This window comes from Ooceraea biroi, chromosome 2, assembly GCF_003672135.1.
Source record: "Ooceraea biroi isolate clonal line C1 chromosome 2, Obir_v5.4, whole genome shotgun sequence".
NCBI lineage: Eukaryota > Metazoa > Arthropoda > Insecta > Hymenoptera > Formicidae > Ooceraea > Ooceraea biroi.
In genome coordinates, this window is record NC_039507.1 from 3,018,480 (window position 1) to 3,037,768 (window position 19,289).

The following is a 19,289-nucleotide window of genomic DNA, read 5'->3' on the forward strand; positions in this document are numbered from 1 at the left end:
ATTTGTATATCGATATAATTTTGTACTCGTTCATTACAATTTTAGATAAAATAAATTGTATATGTAATACAGAAATAGCAATATATGTATATATATTCTCAAAAATATAAAAATTAAAAAATATATATATAAAGTATCTAAATTCATTATCTAACATAATGACTATTATTTCATAACATCAATATGTCAAAAATATAGCGTATGAACTACACTATTTTTTCTAAAATATTTTAAAAATGTACAAAAATATTCTTTGAGATAAGTACACTATAAAATACCATTTGGCTATATTGGCCTGAAGTCACAAAGCACGCATTCTGTGCAAGATAAGTGGCGGTAGCGTAAGAAACAAAGCTCCGATCAAATATGTCGTGGTACTTCCGATGCACCAAAATGCTGAAACAGAAAGATCCATATTCATAGATATAAACAAAAAAAAGAGAGAGAGCTAAAATATTAGATGCTTGCAAAAGTTCCTAAGGTCACAAATACATGGAGAACAATAAATTGGAAGCATTGCTCAACGAAAATTTGTCCCAGACGAGTATAAACGTTAAAAGAGCTTGCAGAGCTCGGATGAATTTTATATGTAAAAGTAACCTTCGTATATGTAAATATTATATACCTATAATTATAAAATTTAAAAAATAATTATAAAAATAAAAAGTATTCTTTTTTATTTTTTTTTCTCTCTTAATATATTAAACACAATAAGTAACATTTATTTTCAATTTTGTTTTACAGATTTTCTGACAGCTTAATGAATCAATATTTCATCATTTTGAAGCAGTGAGAAAGAGGGAAGGAAGATGGCTTTAATATCTATAGTAGGTGGCTGCAGTAGGAATTTTGCAAGACTAGAAGGATTCTTTCTTCTTATTTTCTTACCTGAGGATGCGACAATCGGCCCGCAAGCGCGTGCTAAGGCACCAAGAGAACGGAATGTTCCAGTAATAACACCCTTTTGATGTTCAGGTCCAATACGCGTGACCAAAGTCATTATGCAAGTAACGACCATAGCCGTGGCTGCAACGAAAAGAGAGACACGTAATATTTTATGACATTGTTATTAGCACGCTGATATATATATATATATATATATATATATATATATATTGCGTTTGAACGAATTCACCAGTTTTTGTATCGGTGAAGGTAGCAACTACATAAAAACGTAATGCTCACAAACTGCGAAAAGAAAAATTCCGACACACAAGATCGGAACACCAGTGGCGACACCAATGCACACAAAGGCGGGAATTATTAGCCACAGGCCCTAAAATGTTAGAAAATATTACCGAACGAAAGGAACATCATCTCGCAATGCGACAAATACGGAAGAAGAGGGAAGGAGAAATTTATGTAGATAATGCCTTACTAGTTCGGTGACTGCTTTTGTTCTGTGCGGTTGTATACGTCGTACCCAACCGGCCTGCAGTATCGCCATGATTAATCCCATTCCGAGGAACATCCATCCTTGTTGCATGCTCGTAAATCCGTACTTATAATGAGTTAAAAAGGTCAGAGTAAATTCCAAGCCGCTGTAGATGAACAAGTATACGAAGTACACGCGACCCAGTGTCTTCAAATCTCGTTGGTCTGGAAGATAAAATTAGCGTGTTATTATCAAACCTCAACAGACTTTGACTTTATTTCGCAGCACGTACCTCGTTGACTCAAGTCGGATACTCCCTTAAACTGAAAGAGATCTATAGGATTGATGTATGAAATCGCCCCGGATAATCCCTTCGCCAAAGTGCTTGCTCTGTGCTTCAACGGTAGACTCTCCGTTAGGTAATAAGCAACAAAAAATAAGTCGCTTAAAGCAAGGAGAAGCGCAAACAAGGCCGGCATCACGTACCATGTGCCTTGTCTGTTGTCACTCAACATCCATGCGAAAAACGCCCCGATCATCGGTCCCACTACAAAGCCTATAGAGAAAGCTATTCCCACAAGTGCCTGCAAAGAAAGAGTACAATTTAATCAAGTTGTGTAACAATCTACATGAAGATAATCAAAACCTTGAATTACGGATTAAATAATCATTTATCCATCTCTTTACCATTGCTTTGCCTCTTGTTTTTGAAGAAGTAACGTCACTGATGATAGCCATTGACAGACTAATATTTCCTTTATTAATACCACCGACCAATCTTGCTAGTACAAAAATACCAAAATTTGTGGAGAAGGCCCATAAAAGGTACGAGAGAGAGATGCCTGTCAAGCACAAAAGCATCAAAGGTTTTCGTCCATAAATGTCGGACAATGCTCCTATCAGTGGGGATCCAAGAAACTGCAAGAAAGAATACATAGAGCCCAGAAAACCTGCAAGAAAGCAAAACTGACTATCATTTATCATGCTTAATATATTAAGAGACAAAAACAGAATATAAAAAGAGAGAATCTTTTATTTAAAAACATTTATAATTACAAGTATATAATACATACACAAAGGCTACTTTTGCACATAAGTATACATATAAGTATGTATTACTAACCTCCATAAAGAACTGTGCTGACTCTATCTGGAGCATCGAAGAACACTTGCATGGTCTTTATGTGGCTCAAAATAGTAGAGTATAATCCACTACCATTTTCTATCTCTTTATAATAATCCAGTAGAGCTGGCAGTAATGGCAGTATCATTGTAAATGCCAGAAGATCCAGCAACAAGGATATAAACACCACTCGCACTGTACTGCCTTCACTTTCATTCATATTTTCATTCATTTTCAAATGTGTTTTTTCAAAAATTTATACGATGTAATTTTTATGACTCATCCACCACTGTTAGACAATTCCTTTCTACGATTTTCTTCTGCGTTTGTGTAAATCATTCATTTCCACATTCAGCGACTTCGACAGAGAACTTGGCAAGGATCTCTCAGTTTCAGGAAGTAGATAAAAGCTAGTAATTCGCAAGATAACATATACTCCTACGAATTCAATTAGTATCTTGATCAGACTACATAATTAAATGCGCGAGTATCATTATTCAAGTGCCAGGTGCGTTCATCACGTATATCTCAGAATAGTACGCAGTGAAGAAGGAAAAACCAGACTTTTCGTTCCTGCCATCGCGGCACAAGAGCGTCGAAAAAGACTGACGTGCCGCCCAAAAGTGAAAGGCACAAAGGCGTCAACTTATTGTCCAACATCCCGTTATATCTCGCGTGTGTCGCGTAATGCGGTCAGTAATGGATGTCATGTGAGTCCATAATAAAACTAAGATATTTTGGAGATCATTTGTATTCGTAGTAGATAAAATAGAAACCTATAACCGGCATCTTATCTCGTAGAGAGCAAGGAAATCTTAGACCCACTGATTTTCTCGTTTTGCAGGAATGTAGTATTTATATAGAAGTAACTAAATGTTCTATTATATATAAATATATATAGTGACATATAGCTGCAGCCCTTTTTTTAAAATTTCTTTTATATATATCCTAAGGGACTGCGCTCTTTCAAGTCAATCCCTATTTTATTGTTTGTCCATAAAGGGCACTAGGACTACGTTTTTACGTCACAAGCCCTTATATGCAGAATATAATGTTCAAAGTTAGTTTTATATTTGAGACGATACTTTGATTTAACAAATTTTGTAAAAAAACGGTATATAAAATATTGAAAATATAATTTAACATTGTATATTTCTCAAAAAAGTTAAATTTGGTTGCCTTCAATCGATGTCGCTTTTGAATGATTCAATTTCTTATTTACGGTCGATAAAATAGAACTCTTCATGTAAAGGGAGAACTGGTAACATATCGAATTTTGTCAAACACGAAGGAAACAGCGTTGCACACATTACCAATGAGTCACGTACTTCCCGGTGTTTCCGATTAGGTGTACAAGCGCGCCACGTCTTCTTCAAATTTCGAGTACAATCTAGAAAACACAATGGCGAAAAAACGCGCGAACACTACAAGAAAGCACACGTTCAGAACGTATACCAAATGGATCTGCAGAAGGAACGAGGATTTGGCGGTGCGGCGCCTCATCGTAAGCCCGCGATCGTCGAGCTTGTTTTTGTTTGCCAGTGAAGCGAAAAATAGCCGCCGAGCAGAGCGAACGGGCGCACCCAGGAGCATTATGCGCGTCGCCGACTTCCGGCAAGCGGCGGTGCCGCGGTGCGGTGCTCACACGCGCATCGGACGCGCGGCCGTACGCACACACGTACGCTCGCGTGTATACTGAGACCCACTTCCTCGCTCCGCGATGCGAACAAAGATCTTTTCAAACCCGTCCCGAACTGTAACATCGCTCGTCCGCGCGAACGATCGTTTCTAAATACGCTGCAACTCAATACTCAGCGCTATTTTCTCCCCCTTTTTTATTCTCTCTCTCTCTCTCTCTCTTTCGTTTTAGCGGTAATACACGTGTCTCGATCCTCTTGTCCACGAGGTGTTCTCTCTCTTTCTCTCTCCCTCTCGCCGTATGCACGTGGAAATACGAATTACGTGGCGCGATGGAAGGGAGGAAAAATCAAAGCGTGAGAAACGATCCGTGCAATCGATCGGACCCGCAAACAGAAAACACGTAGTTCCGTTTGGAAAAGAAAAACTGTCGTCTCGCTAGCAGGAACGCCATTGAAAAAACGAATAAATCCTGATGGAATTGACACCTATTGATTTGTTGCCTTAACAAGATTGACGATGACTATACTTTAGTGTCATAATTTCTGCATTACTACATATCGTAACACAATCGTACTAAAAAAGAAAAATGATATATAAAGAAATTCCAGGAAAAACTTTAAAACTGTGGCGATCTTAAAGCAATTTATTTATAAATGATGAATAAATAAAATAATTAAAAAAAGTGATTTATTGTGTTAATAATTAAAGTATTGAAATTAATATTAAATTAAATTAATATTAAAGTATTGAAAAAAGCTCTTTGTCGGTATCGCGCGTTTGTATCTCAGTGTCAAAAACTCGAAAATCGTGACGTTTAAAATGGATAGACCTGGTTTACGTGTAGGGCAGGTGGCATAAGGAGCGCAGCGCAGCGGCGTCATTGGTACCCGGACAAAATTTAAGTAAGGGATCGGACGCTTGCCATCTGGGCCTTTGCGCAGTAGGCAGGGACCCATACGGTCTACTAACATGGTACCAGTCCGTTTTACGCGCCACCGCCCTTCGAGATTTTCGGATGTACGAAGCGATAAGGGACGAAATTGCAGGTTTCGCAACGTAATTGTGATTTACCGCGATATATCGCTCAATACGATATTTCGGATGATGTAATTGATAGTCATTGCTGAGTAATCTGTCATGATATGTATTAAAAATGATAGTATTAATTACATGTACAATGTATGTAATTTTTATACAGAAATAATTTGTTATAACATGTAACGATTTGAATTTTTATTAACAATAAGATTTTCATGAAAATTACATCCCAGACAGCACAAAAATCCAAAAAACATCGCAAAGATTAAAAGACATAAAGTACGTCTTTTAGACATCTTTGCGATGTCTTTTGGATTTTTGTACTGTCTGGGATGTGTTCTAAGTAAATGTTTAAGAGAAATAAACATCTATTTGTACATGTAAAACTTACTCTCATCGTTCAAAAATATTCCAGTGTCACGGTTGCACGATTCAGCCTACAAGCAGGAAACAGGCACGTGCCAACAGCATCGGGCAGGTGTTGACATTGATCAAACTTCTTCGATCTCCCCAACTATTTTTTCCATTTTTCCAGTTATCTTTCAATGTTGTCCCACAAAGAGATAACTGCAAAATCGATCAAACGTCAACTCTCGAATGTCCAAGGATAGTTACAAGACTAGCATTAAAAGACTAAAAAATAATGCTAAAAGAATAGCAATAATAAAACACGAAAGCTTATTAAGAAAATACAAATAAATTATAATGTTGAATATAATATATATATATATATATATATGTATCTATTTTTTTATATTTTTAGTTTATTCAAAATTTTTATTGTTTCATCTAGTTATTTCGAAAATTAGTGTTCTCTTAAGACACGACTCAGGTAAGAAATTTACTGCGATTCGGAGGAGATAGCTCATGGTCAGTTGAATTCTGTCTACTTTGTTCTGCTACTCAGAATTTCTCGGTGGCCAAAAGAAGGTATAAGCTTCAAGTTCGAGCCTTAAATCGTTCGGACAAAGTTAAGGATGTACATGACGGACTGTCTGTACGAAAAGTTAATAAAAAGTGGAGGTTTTCAATATGTCTTTTTTTGTTTATTTCAGACTGTACTATAGTACAGTCTGAGCATATGAGCGATTTTACTTATTGCACAAATTTTACTTTTCAATAATTTAAACGAAAAATATGCATGTGCTCTGAAACCTGAAAACTTTTTTCACCTTTTAATTTAAAATAATTTTCTAGAAGAAATAAACGGAAAAAGATGACATATTGTAAATCTTCAATTTTGACTAACTTTTCGTACAGACAGTCCGTCATGTACATCCTTAAAGAAAAAAATACAGGTTGGGACATAACTTCGTTCAATCGTTTTCTTTCTGACAAAATTAAAAGCGACAGTCTGCGTAAAAAAGCAACTTCAATCTGATTTTTTAAAATCATTTTTGAAACACTTTCATAATTTTAAATAACAAACTGCTCCAGGCAATTTAAAAACCGAACAAATTTATATTTCATCAATATATTCGAATAATTAAATAATAAATTTTTAAATAAATTAACAAAAAATGAAACCAACGTTATGAAACACGTACAAAAATGTAAGATCTTTAAGCATTACTTCCATTCAAACTGTGACTCGCACCTACGATTCATTCATATTACTTTGCCTGGGCTTTGGAAATATCGTGAAAAAGAAAAGAAGAAAAGTACCTGCCTTTATAGTTTCTTTTGAAGTTACAAGTCTTTTCTTTTCTCTTGAGTTAAGTAAAAAAAAAGATATACATATGTATATATATAATAGAGCAAAAAAGATCATTTTAATGTAGTAAATATCAATACTACCATATGAAACTATAAAAAAGTGTGAAAATATTTTATTAAATAAAAAAATATTTTTAGTATCAAAAATATCGATATATCGTACAAAAACATAACATAATTAAAGAAGGAAGATTTTAAAAATTAAGCAAAATACAAAAAATACATTAAAAAAATTAATATTATTTCTTCTTGTCGTATACTTCCGTATACATCACGTAAATTCAATAATACACAATTAGAGTGGACAGAAGTAGAAGTAGAAAAAAAAGAAAAGAAGAGAAGCATATACTCTCTGAGTGGTGGAAAAAACATTTTCGCGGAAAAGTTAAGGGCGCGACAACTGGATTTAGAATGCTTTAGAAACGTTTCCTCTAACAATGAAATGAAAGTCGGAAACTTGTTGCACGCAAATTCCGGGGACATCCGTCACCAACGGTTATTGATGTCTTCTGTGCCGACGAGCATAGAGGGTGCTATGCATTAAGAATAATAAAATTCTTGAAATCTATCGAAATATTTAACTTTGTTCAATATACAGGGTGTCCCGTAATAATCGCCTAACCTCTCGTATGCCAATAGAGCAGATCGAGAAATATATAATGTGAAAAATCTGTTCCAAATTGCTTCGTGAATACGCAAAGAAACACGGAAAAATTATAAATAAACAATTGTAAGTAAATTATATTACATCGTTCAATTGGTGAAGTAGAAATGTAAACTAAGTCCTTTCTTGGCGAAAGCTGAAATAAATTTCATATATATATTACATCGTTCAAACTTTACAACTAACGGAAGGAAGGAAACTTTAGGAAGGAAAAAAAACGGTTGGTGGAATTTCTTGCAATGAAATACAATTTTACGCTTGAACATGATGTCTGAAAACCTTGGCATTCATGTCAGGAAATGATTTTTGAATGATCTGAGTTTTCGCACATAAAATCCATGACATACTGTATGTGTAAAGAAACAAAAGAGTCTAAGTTGACAGGATGTTATAAAAGAGCAAAGTATACCGGTGAAAGCGATTAGACCGAAAAACAGATAGAGACAGAACTGAAGGAGGCAAAATCCGAAAAATTTTCTCTACAAGATTTGTGAAACGCCACACGGTGAAAATCCCACATACAATAGGGACAAAAGAAATTTTCGGTACCGGTGTTATGTGTACCGGCTGGCTGGCAAGCTGCAACACCATACCATACCGCCATAGCGTACCGCCAACCGGCAACGCACGATACACAAAGTTCTACATAAGCCACGTTGCAGCAGACCAGGTATATAGGGTGATTCGCAATAAAATATTTTTTCCTGAAAAAGGCGTTCGGAATTTTTAAACAAGAAAATCTCTGAACTTATTAAATACTAAATAAACGAAATACTAAATTATTTGAAATCTTGTGTAATCTTCGCAAGAACTTAATTTTTTAATCAAGATGTTTATTCACTCAGAATTCTACAATAAAGGGATTCCACAATTATCAAAAACTTTTAATCTCAAAATTTAAAAACTTTAACAATAGCATATCAATAAATTTAAATAAAAAATAACTAATAAAATTGATTAATAATTAATAAAAAATGATAGTAAATGATATCTGATATAATGAATTCTGTCGCTCGAAACTTTTATTATAAGAGAAGGGTCTATTTCTAGGTACAGGTCTCTTTTCAATACAGTAAAATTTCACGCTCAAAATCTAGTTTTCACTGTGTTTAAAATTCTTAAATGATTTTTTCCATGTTTCGGAACATTGAGAAATTCTTTAAGACATATTTCAAACTTCAATGAAAAGAATGTATAATTGAATTCGTTCCTATATTGAAACCTTCCTTTGAACTTCGTGACGGTCACAAAAATGGATTTTTAAAGGAATTTTATTATTTTAAGTTTGTAGCAAGAGTTCTTTTATAATTTCAATGTGAGGTCACTATTGCGACGTCTTTGCGTAAAGATTTTCGTATGAAACCAAGATGAGAGATCTGATCTTAAACGTACAGAAACTAGTTGCGAATCACCCTGTATACCGAAGAGCGTTGCACGAGAAGGCTTTTCGGATGAATGAGAGAGAGAGAAGAGAGAGAAAGAGAGAGAGAAGAAAAGAGAGAAAGCACAGCAACGGTTTATACACGCCATAAATGATCGCTGGTCTCTCTTTTTTCTGGATGGACTGGTCCCTCTAGTAAGAGGGATGTTAAAGAAACGAGCTCCGTCAACCCCCCAAATACAAGGACATGGTACACGTAGAAACGACGTTTAAGTGGTCGACCTCGGGCTTAGGCGAGAGAAAAACGCAAAAGGAGAAAGAACGAGCGGAGATACAGCTTGCAGGAAAAGAAACGGAGACGATTTCGGGTACGGTTCGTTGATAGAATAGCGTGAAACATAATGGAACATAGTTTATGTGACATTTTTAAGGCAGAAACTACTTCAACACCAAATTCAGCAGACTAAATAGACTACAGTTCAAGCAATATGCGGTTTAATGAATATAGTAACACGAGAAAATATATGAGAGGGGGTCTCTGAGACTATTCTATGGGAGAAAACGTATATAAGATTAACATGCTAGTGTAGAAGAATAAATCAGTACGGAAAGAGGAGGGACAAAGAAAATGTCATCTGTGTCATATAAAAACGCATTTCTCTTGTTCCAATGAAATATAATAATTGTTTCATCAACTACCACATAAGACTAATAAAAAATTTTATTATTTCTATTTATTTTATTTTATTATTTTTATTTATTTAGTATTATTTGATTTGATATTATTTGACGAATAAAATTAAGAATGTTACAATATACTTAAACATTTTGCTTCTACCAAAGTACTCGGTAATTCATTTGGAGCTTCTTTAAGTATACAAGATGTACTAAAACTACATTGTATTAGATAGTAATTTTAAGGGCAGTTTCTATGGAACATCAAGATGTAAGATAGAAATTCTAATGCACACACGAGAATGAGGATATAACAATTTTTAAATAGGAAGAGATTACAGTTTATCAGTAACAGAGCCAAACTTTTGCGAGAAATTGCCGCAGAGAAGAGATGATACGTAGCGCCGAACAATCGAGAAAGAAGACCAGAAGGAAGGGAAAAGAAAGCGCGGGCAAAGAGAATGGAAATCGAAAGAAGAAAAGCAGGAAAGAGGCAAATACAAAGAGAATGGGAGAAAAGAAGAGATATGAGGAGAAGTAGGAGGCTCGCATGCATTTGTGTGCACCGGCGTGGGCATAAGCGCGTATATACGTGAGCGCGTGCCCGCGCAACCGACAGCAGATGCGCTCGCAGAGCGCAGCTGTCCTCCTACAAGTGGTTCTCAATCATCCCTTACTTCGATTTTTCTTCCCCCGTCGAATGCACACGCGTGCGAGCGCGGTGTCCGGGAACACAAAGGAAATCGCTGTGCGCGACGATTGCATTTCGTGTCGATAAATATTCGTAGTCGGCCGATCGAGCGATTTCTTTCTCCCTCGCGTGCCTTGTCGAGCACGAGGCGTGCGCGCGCGAGAGGCTCTAGAGAAAAAAATAAAACAAATATATCTTGGAAGGAGATAAAGAAACAGAAGGAGATGCATCCGAGATTGAAACCGAGAAATAGCGTCACGAATGTGTTAGATACTTTCGTAACGATCGCGCGCTATTTTTTCGTCAGGCTCGAGAAATTTCGTCCCAAGATGGCCATGTCGTAAACAGAAGAATAGGGCAAAACTAGCGAGCTAAGGTAAGGTATATTCTTGTAACACAAACAAAAAACGATATTGAACAAAAATAAAGTATCGACAGTTTATGACGCTCGAGCTACCTCCGTGATCTTGAGACAACTTTTCTCGTGAAAAGCATAAATATCGCAAATTCCGAACAATAAAAGACATGTGTATGATTCTTTAAAATGAATTAAATAATTCCTGACAAAACTATGCATTTGATCAAAATAGCCACGAATAATGACAAAATAACAATAATAACGAATATAATAAAAATAATGTAAAATTCTAATGAAAATCTAATCAAATTTGAAGAGATACAGGAATGAAGTAGAATAATGATTCAACCTCGTGTTTTGTAGTGGCCTGTCAGGAAAAATTCGATAAAATCTTCCTTTTATTAAGATGTAGTTGTCATCGATACAACATGATTGAATATCGGTAAAAGTATTATTTATGAATAACGTGCTAACGCCGAAAAGTGCGCTGCTGTAATACCGAGACGCGTTCCAACCTGTTACAAGAGTTTTTAATGACGCGAACACGTGGTGAACGTAAGTTTCAGCTGTTCCAGGTGATGTCGAGAGATATGTATGTATGCGTGTATGAGGATATTTGTGTGCAATTCTGCGTGCATGTGCGTGTGACGCGTACGCGCTACGCGCCACCCGATAAAGCGCCGGACTGTTTAAAATCGGTATGTTCTCACGACACGATGTAGTACCCGATCAAAACGTCATTCTCGTTTCTGTCGGATCTCATTACTACATCAAACCGCAGTTCCATGACCGACCGCTTCCGTATTAGTATGCAAATAATTTTAGCTCCGCACACACACGCAAGTGTGTCGTATAACACGTGCGGGACTTGGGCAAAATGATGATTTCAGACTAATATCGTACAAAATCAGTAGCCGATTGAAATAATCAGAAAATCACGTACCATTTTTCAGATCTTATTCATTACCTACTTCTTGTAATTGTAGTAATTTTCGGACAGCTGCTTTAATTTAAGCGTGTTTCGCGTAAAGTGCAGCGTAAGGCGAACGCGAAACTAGCACGTGCGCGTTTCACGATGCATAAAATTACCCGAGTAAATAATTTGCCCGAGACTAAACACCTCGGTGAGATGACGAGGCGGTGATCGTGTCTCCTGCGGATTACGAAGCGTTTATTAAGTAGTAACGGGGAAAACATTTTGTTACATGACACAGCATGACAAATCGATCTTGGCGGATTATCACGAAATAAAAAAAAATTCGAAGAAAAAATATTTATATTATAAATACATAAGTTTTAGATAAATTTAACACAAAGCAAAATTATATTATTTTTATTATAAAACTTGGCTGTATTTATTGTTAAAGTTCTGTATTTCAAAAATTGTTTATATGTCATATCCAATTTCTTTTCAATTTTATGAGACTGGTAAAATAACGATACGCTCGCAACAGTACCTAACCTTATGACGATTGTTGTCATCGTAACCTTACTTATTTTATTTGCTCGTTTTTACGTAAATGTTGAATAGCTTACGAGAACGTTGCGCAATTATTCATAGCGCTTACCGAGACTCGTGTTCCCCATGATTTTCGGTCGGGGTGCCATTTTCCTCGCCGATAAATCACAAAGCTTTTAATCCGGTGCTAAGGAGCATGCGACTTTTTCACGACTGCGGGACTGCATCGCGCGGAAGGAAGAAAGGAAGGAATATCCGCAGAAAGAAAAGCAAGCAGACAGGACGAAGCAAGAGGACTCGTCCTGGTGCGACAAATATCCGGCACATTCACGTCGTAAATCACAGTTGGGCAAAGCGCGCATAATCGCCGAGCGTTAATTGTAATCGTCACCAACGATATGACAACAGTGCGTGATCTCTCTCCCTCTGGTCCTTGCGCACGATCGACCTGGTCTCCCATTGGTCGCCCGTCACCCTATGTCTTACCTGGACGGAAAAACGGCCTAGAAGAGGAACTCGGGGACGGTAGATCCGAACGGAAGGAGAGAACAAGGGGCGGCTGCCGGTGTGCGTCACATCACGCTGAAAGGAGTCGAAGGCGAAATCCAGGACAGCTGATACAATTTTGGCGGGCTCCGACTTCCGATAGGTGATCACAATGTGAGAGAAACAGAGGGAAAGCACGATGGAGAGAGAGAAAAAAGGGAGAGAGACGGAAGGGACGCAAGGGACGCAAGGGACACGGAGGACAAGAGCCAGGAGTAAGGTAGGGGCAACGGGAGAGAAGAGAGCGAAAGGGGAAGAGAGAAAGAAGAGAAGAGGGCCCTCGAGAGAAAAGGGATGAAAAGGAAGAAAGAGGGAGGCTCCGGCCGTTCCGGGGCCTCGGCGTTGCGTTGCGCGCCACCGTCGCTCTCGTACGTTGCTGTTAAATAAGAATAAGCCCCCGCGTCTTCCTCCCCCCACCACTTGGGGGCCCAAAACGGATAAAGAGGCGAGACACCTGGCCACAGCCGCAGTTTGCTCGAGAATCTCTCCCTGTGCGGCCACATCATCTTCTCTACCTGAGTCCTCGCTCTCGTCTTGCTCTCGTGAGGCCCAGTTTCGCCTTCGTTTTACCCTCGCGCAGTTTTTCGTTTTTACGTTCCTCATGGAAGATTTCCGCGCCTCGATACAGTGTTGTGCAGTGAAGACACGCAAAGACTCGCAGAGCGATCATCATTGACGAGAAGGTCGATAGATCCTGAGACGATAGATGCTCGCCGGAAACCGGAAGCGAATGATCTATCGCCAAGTGATGGGTGACGATCGACGACGGCAGGTACTGCCCGCGATATCCAACGCTTCCGATTTATTTTCTACGTGTGACGCAGCTCAAGCGAGCGCGTGGCTCGTCCGGCACTGCGCGTCACGTGCCGAAGAATATACGAGAATCGGAGAAGAAAGAGGAGAGGCAACAAGAGGAAGAAGAAGAAGCGGAGGAAGGGAATAAAGAAGAAGGGCCATTGTGTGAGGCTCGAGAAACGCGTTACGGCGGATTGACACGGCGATGATCATCAGCGGCGCCGATCCGCGTCTTCCGATCTACATATCTATCGTTCGAGGAACAACGTACATGACGAGGAAACGGAGTTTTGCCGGGCAAAGGAAGCGATGATCGAGATAGCCCTCGCTTCGAATTCTGGGTAAGATCGTGACGGTAAAATCGATCTTCTTCACACGGTAAGCAATACTCGATAACTGTTAAAATGACAAAAACTGAATCAAATATTCGAACGTTAAATTGCTTTGTGCCTTCTTATAATAATATCAAAGATTTGACGAAGATTTGACTTTGAGTAGTCAAAAACATGTATAGAGTTTCATTTGTTTCATTGTTTTGTCTGCTATTATTATCATCAGCTTCGCGTAAAATCGTTTACTTTCTCGACTTGTTTTCAAAATATATTTTCAAAATCGTGGAACGCGTTCAAACGTTAGAGATCGATCGGTTTCTGGCAATAATAACATGGGGAATCCTCGAGGACGGAGACGGATAGACTTTTGTAGATTGTTGGTAATCATCCGTAACGGCCGTTCGAGATGCGTGACATTGTCACACCTCGAGCGGTCGTGATGGAACTCGGGTTACAAGTTACGAAGAAACGTGATGTCGTTATAAGGACGATAAACAACGGACGATTTACGCGCGAATACCGCCGGTCGCGCGAGCGGCACCGAAAATCGAATTTCCAAGAGATGCTCGCAATCACGGGGACCCTCGAAATGATGTACGTCGCACCTCCACGCTATTTCGATTCTGTTGCCTTTCAAAATCGTGCTACTTTTGAGATGAACGGTTCGTATACTTGTATCCGTACTTGCTGCGTGCGTGTGCGTGTGCGTGTGTGCTTCACATACATATATATATACACACACAATTAGCGCGCCGGGGCCCCGGCTTCTTGTTTCACAGAAATTCCGGCGGCTGGTCCCTATTTCTCGACGAGGGGCCCTATTTTCGGGTTATTCCGGCGCGCGGAGGACGGACGACCTATGGTCCACTATGGAGGATGACCTTGATATATCCACGACCTCGGGCTATGATTTGTGACTCGAAGTGGACGATGCTTTAGAGGCTCTCCGATTTGGAGACTGACCGCCAAGGCCACATCGGAGAGCCCTCCATGCATGCACACGAGTAAGAGAGACGGACGAAAAGAGAAAAGAAAGAAAGAAAGGAAAGAAAGAGATGCGCGCAGCGCGCACGCACCTCTCGCCCCCGTCAATGAACGTATGTGTATGTCGTACGTACGTAATCTCGCGTAATCTAACGAATTGCGCGCGGCGCAACTTCCGGTCGATGCTCTTGTTCGTTCGTAATCGTTGAAGCGGAAAATTCGTCGTCGGGCATGCGGAATTTAATTTACATTTGTCTCATTCCAGTTTTGGTTTTGACGCATCAATGGCTCTTGTATTTGTTATAACTCGAGCATTTTGTATTACGTTGCTTTGATTTTATTCTGAGAAAATATTTTTTTCTCATAGCAGGTACATAAAAAGATATTTTTATACAATTCTCTGAAAATAGGTTTCAAGGCATGCATTCTTTGCGCAACTCGTAGAATGAAAATTTTTTTCTATTTCTATCACGCATTTCTCTGTAATTTTTTAAAAAGCTCAGCTGAGTCTTATCTGGAATTTATTTTTTTACAGTACCAAAAGCGATAAGCACGTGGTCGACGAGGAACACGCAGTCGGGCCCGGTAAGCCCTTTGGCTCGGCCCTGGCTTCGGCCCGTACGGTCTGGGATCGCAAATTGGAGCGGAATGACTACCGTCGAGTCGAAAAGTATATATCGTCGTCATTCGAGCGACTCGCCGATATGATATCTAAATCGGAAGAGTTGCATATTTTGCATGGGAGATAGGTCGAGATGCGTGACAATATTCAATAAGAATGTGCTAATATTGCACTTGTCCCGGCCTATCGGAACATTGCTCTTCATCGAGGAATAATACAAAGAGGCTTACGGCAAGAGACACAGAGAAAGAAAGAGAATATTGTACGAAGTATCACGTTTCAAAGTGGTTATGCGAAAATAAAGATCTTCGGGGATCGCGTAGGTAGGGATGAGGGCAATATTTGTTGATAACACGCTCAAATTGCACTCGTCCCGGCCTGCTTGGTCTGCTCGACATCTCAACGTATCAGCATTACCATCTATCTTAAAATTCATTAACAATGTATTTCTGACTTAAGATTATATTCGAAAATCTTTTGTATTATTATTTACAATTTTTAAAATATTCTTTTATTGTAATTAAGTCATTGAAATTCGTCATACATAAGAATTGTTTTAATTATTTTAAATTTTGAATTAATATGATTTTATTCTTTGAAATACCAAGATTTAGAATAATGCTAGTTGACTTAGAATAGAATATTTTCAATATACTTTTTGTACAACATATGAATCGATACAGTTACAGGAATATTGCTGCAATATACATAATAAAATCTAAATATAAAGAGATGTGCAATATGCTTATCGTCTTTAATTATTTACAGATCTATATATTAAGTATTTTGATTTGTTTAATAAATTACAAAATGATAAACAAGGTAACAAGGTTCGTCTTCTGCAAAGGTGAGATTGCTCACAAATGGAAAACAGAAACGATTCAATAAAATTAGCGTAATATATAATATCTAAAATGTGAGATCGCTGTTTATCTCTATCCAATCTCCATCCTTTCTATTCCGTGCAATCGCTCAAAAACTCAAAGAAATAGATATGCATTCGAATAAAATGTCTAGCCGACTTCTCAGGTTATATGAAAAAGTTAAAAAGGAATAATCTGTGTCATTAAGAGTTCTCATTAAAAAATCGCTGTTGTCAAGAACAAGCTTCGTATTCGTTACATGTGCACATACTTGCGTTACAATGTGCGATTTTCTGCAAAAGCGTTTTTTCGTTCAACATATCGGTCGCCCTTAGTCCGCGCGCTTCCGGTCAGTTTGAGAATGAGAGAAACTCCGTCAATGAGTCTCGGTTCATCTTCCTTCCTGCAAGGCGCATTATTAACGATCGTGCACGCAAATTTGGAAGGAAGAAAGAAGAAAGGAAGAGAAAATCGTGCACATCCCTTTGTGCAAAGCGCGCGCTCACGTAACCGTCCAACGAAACGGTCGCACGGCAGAAGAAAGAAGGAAGGAAGGAAGAAACAGGAAAAAGGAGGGGGTCTTGAGGGAAACGGTTCTCCCCACGGGTCTTCCGCTTATTCGCTGGCCACCGAATTTGCGAGAATGGGGATTTGGATTCAGGTTTCCTGCCCGAGAGAAAAGACGTGCTCTATGGATATAGTGTATTTCTTCTTCTCGACATTGTCTCTCTCTCTGTCTCTCCCTCCTTCACCCCGTTTTCTTCTCGTTCTTTCCATGGAAGGTGTCACGTGTGTAAAATGTACCCCTAAACAGGCTCGTTCTGAGCTGCAGAGCGTTTTATAGCTCAATCTCGCTCGCTCTCTACTCCTTCTTTCTCTTTTTTTCGGTGGCGCGCGAAAGAGTATAAAGAAAAAGACGAAAAAAGGAAGAGAAAAAATCTGATATCAAAGAACGAGGGGCAGCTAAGGAGAGCGACCCACGGGCAGGGGAGGGTTACGTTACGTTCGATCGAACAAGGAAACACAATAAAAGTAGTGAGGGCCCCCGAAGCACGGAGGAACGCGAATCCTGTTTTTCATTTGTCGTGTCCCGCTCCGTCTCGTTCTCCGAGGAATGAAGCGCGTGTACATACACGCCATACATCGCAAAAGCATCCCTCTCTTTAAGGAGAGTCCCACGGTTTGAAATAAAACACCTGGCTTTTTTCTCTCTCTCTCTTTCTTTCTTTATTGCTCGTATACGTGTGTGCACGCGTTCCTCCGTCGTTAAACTAGGTGCACCGATAGAGCCGAGTAATTCGAAGTGAATTTTTATTTTGTCATTTGAACATCAATTCTTTTGCTAGTAAATTCTTGAATAACAAACGAAGTTTTCAATATTTGGATTTTGTTAAAAAATTTTGAAAACTGTTCCAAGGTAACATAATAAAACGTCGATAAAGTTAGATCTCTTCGAAATCTATAAGTTGTGAAATAAGAAATGGGACAGTTTTTTTAAGATTCAAAATGTACAAATTGGAATAATTGATAGATTCAATATATATAAGAGTGAAATAAACATTGCGAGTACTTGATATATTGTATTATATTTTATATGTTCATTTTTGAAAGTTGTAAAGTCATATTTTGGAAATTTTGTATCTGTGATTTTGTAATTTAATTTATCTTTATTACCAGTACTTGATATATTGTATTATATTTTATATGTTCATATTTGGAAGTTTTGTACCTTACAGTTTATTCTATTTTATTCGTATTGTACTAGAGGGTAGGTTCCCGTTTATCTAATTAATAAATAATAAATAAATAAATAAACGCCGTTTGATTAGATACCTCAGAATTCATATATTTTACACCAAAAAGAAAAGATATTGAAAGAGAAGTGTCTTGCCTTGCATCGAATGTTATCAATACTTTTATTAACGGTAACAGTTTCATGTTTTATTGGGAAAAAATTCATCTCTCCATATATAAATTTAGCACCATAACTATAGCATTAAGTAGAGAAATATCGATTATATTAAAATATAAAATAATTCAATGTTTGTATGTATACACACACTCTCTCATACATATTACCGTAAATCATCAAATAAAAATTTATCTAGCGAATTCTTGGTCGTTCTCTCGAAAATAAAAACGTTTCTCTTCGGGCGTTTTGGCTGCTCTCCATTGATGTGCATTGAGGTCCGCAGTGTAAGGTACACACGCAGGCACGCGTTCTCACGGCAAGAGTCGCGCAAGACGAGAGAAGAGAGGCCTTTTCTCTTTCTTTCTTTCTGATCTTCTCCTCTCTTCGTTCTCTCGGGCCTCTGGCGCGGAGACTGGTTCCCTCCAGGCTTCCTTATAAACTTTATTGAATTCTTTATAATATGCCAAAGGGTTCACCGTGCAACCATGAACGCGTATGCCATTCATATGCTAAACAATAAATTCGTTGAAAGAAACGAATCTCTATCTGCCGTGTTCCTTCAGTCTTTCTCTCTTTCTCTTCTTTCTCTGGCTTTCCCTCTTTCTTTTCGCCGCGCGAGAGGAGAGCAGCTGCCACATACGAGCGTCCTGTACGCGTACCTACGCCCGTCATCCGGTTAAAAACCAAGGAGAGGATGATACCTTGAGCCATTTAATGAAGAAGGGTGCGGGATGTACCCTATGATGACGGTAGCGAGGCCAGCTGCCGTTAGACAGACGGAACAATACGCTCGGCGATGACGCGCAATCCCGAACAAACGCGCAAACGTAAGTGGGTCATCGGGGATTCTAATGCTATGCAGTGGGAATTTGATCTTTTTCAAACAGGACTGATTTCCGCGTCGCGCTGTGTAACGTGTTAATACATCGAGGCGCACTCTCATCCTTTTACAAAGGACAATCTTCACGTATCCCGATTCCCAATTTAAGATATTCTTCCTATATAATTTACCGAGATTTCCTACCATTCTTCGAACCAACTGAGAGGATCGATCGCTGAAAAAAAAAAATATATATATATATGTGTATATATATACAATGTGTTAAGATAATGA

The 19,289-nt window shown here is 38.4% G+C and overlaps 1 protein-coding gene across 3 annotated transcripts; it reads right to left on the reverse strand.

Annotated features, from left to right (window-relative positions):
• Nucleotides 1-77: 77 nt before the first annotated feature.
• Nucleotides 78-4,170, reverse strand: LOC105281779 (major facilitator superfamily domain-containing protein 10). 3 transcript variants are annotated; one of them, XM_011343254.3, is made up of 7 exons: nucleotides 2,499-4,170; nucleotides 2,063-2,325; nucleotides 1,668-1,959; nucleotides 1,379-1,599; nucleotides 1,186-1,276; nucleotides 889-1,026; nucleotides 78-396 (listed from the first exon to the last, which is right to left on the reverse strand). In XM_011343254.3, exons 1-7 carry the CDS (start codon nucleotides 2,728-2,730, stop codon nucleotides 302-304), a joined length of 1,332 nt encoding a protein of 443 aa, XP_011341556.1. In that variant the 5' UTR covers nucleotides 2,731-4,170; the 3' UTR covers nucleotides 78-301. The 3 variants fall into 3 exon arrangements, with proteins under 3 accessions (XP_011341556.1, XP_011341558.1, XP_011341557.1); XM_011343256.3 differs by having other exon boundaries at nucleotides 2,063-2,293; nucleotides 2,499-2,637; XM_011343255.3 differs by having other exon boundaries at nucleotides 2,063-2,341; nucleotides 2,499-2,571.
• Between the last annotated feature and the right edge of the window lie 15,119 nt (nucleotides 4,171-19,289).